Here is a 9,865-nt window from a genome sequence, read left to right as displayed (position 1 = left end):
GGGTCCAGTCATAATCCAGAAATTAAAACATGCACAAGCATAATGCCTGGATATGGCATTTCACTAAATAAGTAGGCTACCATTTCTATTGTAACTTTCTTTATTTAGGAATATGAATAGAATTGTATAAGTGCATCACAGACTTTCCCCAGAATGAATTAGATGAAAAAAGCGAGAAACACACAATGCCTAACATTCATAGAAAGACAAAATCAAACACGTGGCCCCACAATCAGTAGCCTGTGTAAGAGCTTCTCAGCCAAGGAAGTAGTTACTAACCTAAAACTCAACTTTGTTTATTTAATATAGGAATCAAGAATACTCACCGGATGTATTTGCTACTAAATCAAACATGTTTGTTCATGTGAAGGGATTTTAGAATCAAGCTTTGTAAAGACCATAGTGGTGATTGTTATCAAATAGGAAAGCATAATTTTCAGTGGAATAACCAAACAAATACATCAAGATATTTTTCAGTAGTAGTAAAAGTTCAGCAGTAGCCAATTTAAAGCGTGCTACTTCAGAAACTCATTGTGTATGCCCAAATAAACAAAAACAACACACACACACACACACACACAGAAGAAGGAGATTGTCACTAGGCAACGACCAAATCAGGGATACTATGCATCTTCAGGTAAGGAGTATGCATGTCTGAAAAAGAGAGACAAAGATACTGATTAACTGTTAATTTACTGCTATATCGTGTGCAGATGTAGTCATACAATTGTGCAGACCACAAACCCATACTCACACTGTACGTTACAAAACTCAACCTAACATTTGGGCATCATTTGAACAAATACAAATTTAGCATCTTGAATTAAACCTAATCATTCAATTATTTTTATAATAATAACAAATAAACATTGTTTTGTTATTTATTCTATTAGGTGTAGGAAAACTGTCGATCACATAAATCATAAACCTGTTTAATGTTTGTAAACGTAAGTATTGAACATATAAATCACAATAACAAAGACAAAGTAACCACCAAACATTGAATTGATAGATCCACACAGAAAAGAGTTTGACAAAATTACTGCTCTCATAGCGATGGTCCAACCAAGACCAGAGCCTGGTTACTAGCAATGTACTACAATCTTTGCAAAACAATATTTTCTTTGTCATTATTGAGTGGTTTTCTCTCACCAATTCAACTATTAGGGTTTTCAAGATATTCATTGTGACTGTATATATTACTGCTTGTCACGAATAAAAAATGTTTACTTATATATGGTGTGATGATTAACTTAAAACACTAAAGATAAAATGCATGTACTGTAACAATTTATCAAACTCCTTTTTAATGTGTAGATCTGGATAACACTATGACCTTGTTAAATGTTACTCTGATCCAGCATATCCTGTATCTGCTTTCAATATGTAACCACAGACATTTTCTGAGAGATATCCTCCCATAGGAACATCCCTTTGGAATGGCTCCATCAGTAGTGGTTACTGTTTTGGAGCGGCTGAACACTGTGGCTACTGAATACTGAATGACTTCAATATAGATATTGCTATGGGCAGTCGCTTAGCTCTATACATTTCTGCTAATCAGGGCCGGCCCTGTACACCTGGGGGCCCTAAGCAGGATCATTTTGGGGCCCTGCTTTGCGGTTGATAGAGTTGTTTTGCAACTGTATATGCATTCATAACCCTTATGGTTTTTATCCGTAACTCTTTGAACATGATTAGCCGCAATTATTTTACTTCTTATTAAGTATACTCACTGAAACAGTCAAAGTAAAGTTTGCACACTTACCACATTTCTACTATTAATTTACTCTCTGAATGCCTTTGTACATTTTCAAACAGCACTAACTGTTTTGTCCACTAGGCGGTTTACAACTTTTAGTATCGAAACATCTTCAATAAAGTTGCTGGAGTCTTGACCCTTTGAACTGCTTTTTTCTTTCACATTTAAAAGAGGTGAAATTTGAAATTTGTATTTTGTATTTGTGTTTGTATCAGAATCAGGTCATTTTAGGTTATCATGATCAGACCTCTAGACGGTCTATGGGACAGACAGACACAGTCAAAATTCTTAATTCCACCATTGTTTTCTTTTGCTAATATGAGCTGTATGTTTATAAAGTGTCCTTTCTTGTTAAGTAAATTGCTTTATGTAATTAAAAGAAAATAATAATAATAAAAAATATATATATATGTATAAAAAAAAACACATCGCTCTTGGGGGCTCCCTGGCGGTCGGGGGCCCTAAGCGGCCGCTTAATTCGCATATAGGGAGGGCCGGCTCTGCTGCTAATAAATAAGTTATCAATAATATTAATAGATTTGAACGCTGCCTGCACATTGAGAATTCAAAAGCAGATATGGTCCGAGCGATCAGAAAACAATTGACTTATAAAGAGAAGTAGAAACACATTTCAAACACAAACCGTTGCTACAAGATCAAGGAGGGATAGTAGAAATAGAAACTGAAACTTCTAACTAGATGGAAGGTTGATACAAATTAGGTCGACATTGAGTCGTTCAGTGTGACAAGGTATTTACCAGAATGGAAGACCACAGGTTCACGGCCCATTCTTTCAATCAGCTGTCTATCAATCGGAGAGCAACTAATATTCAATTCCAAACATGGTATAAAGATAAATTGTTACAATTGCAACTAACCTTACAAGGTTAATGGGCCTATTTCTGAGTGTATGCAGTGTATTAGGTAGGTAGGTTACAAAGTGATTTTCTTCTTTCAATGGCTTCATTTTTATCACACTGACGAGACAGACTTTATTACAGGCCCTTGGAAAGAAGTAGACATGTTATGTTTGTTATTTATTATATTTATTAAAAAATTTCAAAAGCTTTATTTGTCCAACATGTTGCATATTATAAAACAATACATATTTGAATAACTAAATGTGCCCTAAGCCTTTGATTGGCAGCAAACCTGTGATCATCAGCAAAACATTTCAGATTAAACATTAAATAATTATTTATTCCTGAATTGTATTTTGGTAAAGCTAGCAAGGTCTATAATTGCTTTGGCTTAATAACTTACTTGGTCCCCTCCTCTGCTATGACCTCGGCCTCCAGCTTCTCCTCCTCCTCCATCTTCTCCTCTGATATCAGATCCTTTTTCTTGTGGTGTCGGAGGCACTTCACCACCACCATGGAGAGGATCAGCAGCGCCAACGCTCCGCCCACCGATGCTCCGATGGCTACAGCGTTGGTGGTGTCTGCGGGAATGGGAACTAGAGAGTGGGGTGGGGGGGTGGGGGGAATGAGTGGAGGCGAGGAGGTTGAGTGTGTATTGTTCCCTGCTGTATCAGATATTATTAAACAGCTGGCTCGCCATTAAGCCTGAACTTAAAAATCCATAATATAAATAGTTAAATATGACATTAACACATTGTTCTGTAATGTATTTGATCAAATAGGGACCTTGATACTTATTCCTTAGAAAGATGCTTTCTCCATCATTTGCAAAAAACTTTAGCTTCACTTTTCAATAGCCAGACAGAAAAATAAATAAGTGTGTTTTATTCAACAATTTGGTATAAATTTAAGGTGTTAGCTAGGATTTTGCAGTAACCAATTTGAAGGTTATTACAACACATCAAGAGAACGTTAATGGTTCATGATGTCTGTATATTCCCAAATGCTTTTTGGAAATATATAACCCTCCTAAACTCAAGAGAAAAAAAACCCTCAAATATGCATGTTTTGTAAAACCATTTTGCAGATTTGTGTATGTTTCGTCATGGGTTTTATGTCTTTTAGTGTTGAACTGTAATGTACTTATGTTTATGTAGTTCCGTATTGAAGCCAAAGGCAATTTTCCACTTTGTGTGTACAATAGAGTTGCAATGTATTTTATTGCAGCAGATAGAATTGTACTGACCTGTACTGTAGTGCGTTTCAATTTATCAAATTTTGATCGCAATTTCGATTTTTGGGTCAAACAATCTCCAAACTAATATAATCAAGTTGAAACGATTCATGAAAATTTCAAAGTTCTCAGTTACAAAGTGTTTATTTTGGAGAGAAATGCTGAATAAAGGCATCATCTGTACTGTATTCTTTCCGTAATAGGCGAGAGAACGAGAATAGAGAGGAAGTGAGCGTACGTTCGTACACCACGCAGAGCGTGATGTTGTTGCGTCCCTTGTTCCGGTCAGGGTGGTTGATGATGTTGCAGTGGTAGTAACCCTTGTCCTTCTCCTGCACCTCCGACAGCGTGATGGACAGGTCATTCTTCTCCAGGTTCCCCACAAACTTCACGCGGTCCCCGAAGTGATCCAGTCGGAGGGGAACCATGCCTTTCTTTTTGTCGAACTTCATTAACTTGGGGGCGAGGTGGGGTCAGAGGGACAGAGAACAGTTGAAGGAAAGAGCTTTCCACACAGGACATACAAGAATGTAATGCAGTGGTTCCCAAACTTAGGGTCAGGACCCGTGATATGCCTATGGGATAGCAGGAGAAAGCTGACATAAGCTGTGATGTGATGACAACAAATATTTTCAAAGGTCTCATCGGCGTCCTGTGTATAAAAACTGACAATAATTCATAGCCATGAGCAAACTAAGCAATGTTTAGCAGACCAATTCACCGGGACATTGATATTACCGGCAGATGGTGATTGGCTAAAATCTAGCTTGTGTGGAAGCAGACGTACAAAGTTAAGTTGGGGTCGGAAACCTTTTCAGAGCTTGAAATGGATTCAGTGGCCAGAAAACGTTGGGAGCAACTTTACAGTCAATGCTGTCATGTGTATATATTGGGTATTGTTATAATAAACATCACAGATGCCTGCAGGATTAACTGTTGATTCCAGATCGATCATGATCATGAACATTAGGCCTGTGTCTTACCATTTTTTCAGTATCATTAGTTGTTTCCTGAAAGGTCCAGTTCATGATGAATACGGAAGGGTCCATCTTGTAACATGACTGGAATACGCAGGAGATTTTGACCTCCGATCCGTTCAAGGCAGTGACTTGTTTGGGAGACGCCATTATGACATCCATGCCGGAACAACCTGTGAGACAACAGAGACAACCAATTTTCATAAACCATAATTTCATATTCCAAATTTTAAATCAACACACACACAAATAGCACACACACACGCGCTTATAAATGTAAACATTTAGACATCTGTCAATAAATATTGAAAGATAAGGTTATTGTACAACATTGTACAATGTGTTTTAATACTAGAATTTAGATGAAGAAACTCCTGCACACCTTGTAGCCACTCATTCAATCCTTCAGTATTCAACAGTCAGTTACAACAAGGGTTGCTAGCTATAATGGTTGTTTGGCTGACCACTGTATAGACATAGATAAGCGGCTTCACAAGTGTTTCTTGGAATTGTCAGTACCAATTATGTATTGTCAAAGAAACACAATTTGTTAGCAGATTGTTCTTTAATCATTGACATTAGGTTATCAAAATATCCTCCAGCACAAAGAAACTGACTTTGTGTGATCTCTGATTGGCTGGGAGGAGGGCATTAACTCGGCAGGTTGCCCGTTGACTTGTCGGTTCTACTTGCTGCTGACTGAGCACAGCGTCATCAAATAGTAGATCAATACACCGCTTGTATTTTTTGGAATACTTGATTCTGATTGGCTGCAGGGTGTCCATTAATCCCTGATATATGGACACTTGCTAAGTAGTTCCAGTCTAATTGTCTGTTCAGTCTTCAAAAAGAGAGCTGGTAAATTGTGAAAAATGCATTAAACTGTAGGCTCAGAAAACGCGGTTATAGGCTATAGACCCTATAGTATCTGTGGTATATAGACTGGGACAAATTTCAAATTAGAAATATGTACACTTTATGTTGAAAGTATAGACCGTCGCCATTTCCATTGAAACGAATGGCGCGGTGATTATTCTTCAAAACGAGAGCTGGTAAATTGCGAAAAATGAATTCAACTGTAATCAGGCAAAGCGGTTATATGCTATAGACCCTAGAGTATTTGTGGTATAAAGGCTGGGGCGAATTTCAAATTATAAATATGTACACTTTATGTTGAAAGTAAAGACCGTCGCAATTCCCATTGAAACGAATGGCGCGGTGATTATTCTCAAAAACAAGAGCTGGTAAATTGTGAAAAAGGAATTAAACTGTAATCAGACGACAAAGTTTTGGTTGATTAGACATTTTTTTTTGTTCCCCCCGCAATTTTTTCCACAAATTGAAGTGTCTGTAAATACACATTAACGTGAATCCAACACACTAGCCGCGTTTACATGGACACTTGATCCGATTTCTAATCGGAATAGATCTATTCCTATCATGCAATCCGAATGTACTGTATATATGGCATTTACAAAAGTGGTAAGCGTACGTTTGTACGCACGTAAGGTCTCTCGCGCACACCTGACACATCTGGACTGGCGGCAACATTTTTATGTATTTGATTTTAATGAAAGCCCAGCAGGAGAGAGCTACTTTCTGCCTGCTCCTTCAATTAAGAAGGACAGCACAGCGACGTCAGATTTCGTCCGGTCTTTAGATCTACCTCCTCCTCCGCGCAAACAATACGTATTTGGATGAGAGTGCGCAGTTGGCAGTGTAGAAAGGCCTTATGCTACACAGCTCCGGCGCGGGGAGCTCGGCGGCAAGTCTGGCAGCTCAGCTCCCGGAGTACAATTCCTTTCTCCTCCATGTAGCGGTTCATGGACTTCAGAGAGTCAAGGCCAAAGTCCCTTTACCCCAATTCCTCTCAACCATGGCCGAGATATCCCCCACTACGAGTCTTTACTTGTTGTGGAAGTGCCAGGGACGTCAGACGCAGTCTTTATGATTCATAATACCATCCGAGGCGCACATAGCTTTTGGCCGTGATATAAGATATAATATTAGAAATACCCATATATAATAATAATAATATTATTATATTATATTATATAGATATAGAGCTCCAGGAGTCCGCAAACGGCAACAATCCCTTCTCCCCCATGCTGTGGTTCAGTCTGACAGCTCATTGGTCAATGGGCAGCAGCTCATTTGCATTAAAGCTACAGACACCAGAAACAGCACATTCTGAAGGGACTGAAACAGAGAGGAATAGCGGTAGGCGTCCTAAATGCAGCTTCAAAAACATGTTTTCTGGTACTTAAATACTATGTTTACTTGTTGGAAAAACACCATAATATGACTCATTTAAGAACATATTGTCACACCTGTGTGTGTGTGTGTGTGTGTGTGTGTGTGTGTGTGTGTGTGTTTTCTTACCTGGGCGTGTGTTTCGATGGCGGAGCAGTTATGTTTAAAAACATAACGTACATGGGCGAATGTCGCTGCGGTGTGTGCGCGTGTGTGTGTTCTTACCTGCACGTGTGTCGATGGCGGAGCCGTTATGTTTAAAAACATAACGTCCTAGCTCGGCGAATGTGTCGCTGCCTTTGTCTTGACGTACGTGTGTGCGCGTGCGTGTGTGCGCTTCCGTGTATGTGTCGCTGCCTTTGTCTTGACGTGCGGTGTGTGCGCGTGCGTGTTTGTATGGGTGTGTTTGTGTGTGCGTTTCCATGTATGTTCGTGCGCATGTGCGTGTGTGTGCAATGTGTGTATGCGATGTGTATGTGCGTGCTTGCGGTGTATGTATGGGTTTGCGCATGCTGTGTGTGTGTGAGCTGCAGGCTCCTTGGCACATGCGCACACGAATAATTTGAATAACTGCTGCGACAGGACTGCTATTATAGTAGTAAGATGTATGCACTTATTCCGATTAGTTTGGGGTGGTTGCAGCTACTTTTCAATTTAGAAGAGCTGCAGTAGTTCGCAATTGGTCCACTCCGTCGGTACTTTTATGCACACCGAACTTCGCGTCGGGGTCTGGTTCGCCCTGTCGGGGCTTATTTTCCTGATAATGACCGCTGTTCTGTACAACATTATCCCTTACATAATACACATAACACAATAATATAAATTATTTAAGAGGATGTGTTCCATTTATCATAGCCTAACACAAGCCTAACACAAAAATCAATATCTGGTGACCTCCCGTGTATCTACTTTTAACTAATATTTCAGACATATATCAATGAGAGAGAGTTGAGATATAGGGAGTGAGTTAATCTAGCGGAAAATAATGAATCTATTCAACCCGTCGTCTGCCTTTACTTCATTTGTATTTGTAAGTAATTGATCGTGAGATGATACGACTGGATTTTAGATTTCGGTCAGGCTGTTTGGGGACACTGTTGTTTGACGGAATGGCTTTGGCCTATCTGCTCATCTGTGGATTAAACCACTAGATAATTGTGGTCTAGATAACATTTAACACGCAATTATCATCTGTGGCAGGAGCGTGCAGAGGGACAAACAATGAAGCACGCCCCTCTCTCTCTCTCTCTCTCTCTCTCTCTCTCTCTCTCTCTCTCTCCGTTCGCCTTTCTTTCCCACACTCGATTTGTTCAGCCTGGAATCGTTAAAATTTATAAAATATTAACATCGTCACAGAAACACACCACACGCACTCATTCAACCCCTCAACTAAAGACCTGATGCCTTTCTATTGACCATATCGTGTATCTGTGCCGAGGGGTTGTAGAAGCGTTGTATTGATCATATCTGTTGTATCCGTGCCGAGGCATTCTAGAAGCGTTCTATTGATCATATCGTGTATCCGTGCCGAGGCGTTCTGGAAGCGGCGATGCTCGTGCTGTCTGTTGCTTACCAGTGAGCGCGAGCAGCAACGTCAAACACATCAGCTGAACGCCAATGTTTTTATCCTGCGGGAGCGTCCATGTGGGCAACATGTTGTTATATCCGTTCAAAATATAGAGTCGTTTAGAATAATATCAACCACCCAATGTTGGCTATCAATATCGATATATGTAGGCCTATGTAAAAGAAAAGGCTAAACTCTTAAGTATATTTGAGAGGCGGTTGATGTGGTTGCAGTGGCTTTAGCCATATGAGGGTTGATCTCACGGTTGTGAGTTTTAGGGAGGAGACAAAAGGATGGATCTGTCCCTGCTTCCCCTCAGAGTTTTACATCGACATCCTATATTGTTAGCTGTAATGATAACGTAATCAATAATTGATTAATACAACTTCTAGCCTATTTGCTTCAAGATAATGTACTTTCCAAAGTCTTAAAACCTGTAGGATCCAGATGCTGTTCTGCTACAAAAAAAAGAGGCAGTCGTGGAGCAGAAGCAATATATTAAACCAATCCCTCCCAACCACTTTCTTCTTTCCACTCCTTTTCTCTGGAGAGAGGCATGGGGAGAGGATGCTCAGGAGGGCAGAGAGAAGCCAAGGCAGCCATGTTGACATCCCTGACTACAGTTAATGACAACAACTCTCCATCTTTCATTGTTTTAATCCTGCTGTATTGTTGCTGGGCAGGCCATGGCAACAAGATAATGCTCAGGATGCAGAGAGAGATAGAGAGAGATAGAGAGATTAAGTAAAAGAGACAGGAAGAATCTGGGTGAATTAGAACATTGGCTTTAAAGAAAAAGGGAATATATTTTATTTGCACGGCTATAACGTCCCACAGAGCGAGAGAAAGGGGTGTATTTTTGGATAAAGTTAAATAAATGGACCAGCCACTTAAACACAATTTATGTTTATGTTTTATGCATCATAAGAACAAAGGTCCACTGGAGGCTGTGGAGAGGAGAGGGCGAGGGCTGCCTCAGTTGCTATGGTTTCTGCCTGTGGTTACCATGGCAACATTGCCATGTACAGCGGGCAAGAGAGAGCGCAGAGAACCATTTATAGTACGATAGAGATCTTATTATAACCCATAGATATCCATCATCATGGATACAATGTCTTAGTTGCTGTCAGGCTGCCATCTCGAGGAGCAACTGGTAATCATTAAAACCCCCAAGAGTGAGGAGTTGTTTAATTACTTTTACAAATCCTCTAA

At 39.8% G+C, this 9,865-nt stretch overlaps 1 protein-coding gene across 1 annotated transcript; it reads right to left on the bottom strand.

Moving 5' to 3' along the window:
* Positions 1 to 104: 104 nt before the first annotated feature.
* scn2b (sodium channel, voltage-gated, type II, beta) lies at positions 105 to 8,816 on the bottom strand. Its single transcript, XM_079731390.1, has 5 exons — positions 8,660 to 8,816; positions 4,840 to 5,006; positions 4,095 to 4,311; positions 3,026 to 3,218; positions 105 to 654 (listed from the first exon to the last, which is right to left on the bottom strand). Exons 1-5 carry the CDS (start codon positions 8,739 to 8,741, stop codon positions 624 to 626), a joined length of 690 nt encoding a protein of 229 aa, XP_079587516.1. The 5' UTR covers positions 8,742 to 8,816; the 3' UTR covers positions 105 to 623.
* Between the last annotated feature and the right edge of the window lie 1,049 nt (positions 8,817 to 9,865).

This window comes from Pollachius pollachius, assembly GCF_949987615.1.
Source record: "Pollachius pollachius genome assembly, chromosome: 3".
NCBI lineage: Eukaryota > Metazoa > Chordata > Actinopteri > Gadiformes > Gadidae > Pollachius > Pollachius pollachius.
The sequence above is the reverse complement of the archived record's forward strand: the minus strand, read 5'-3'. Positions and strand labels throughout refer to the sequence as shown.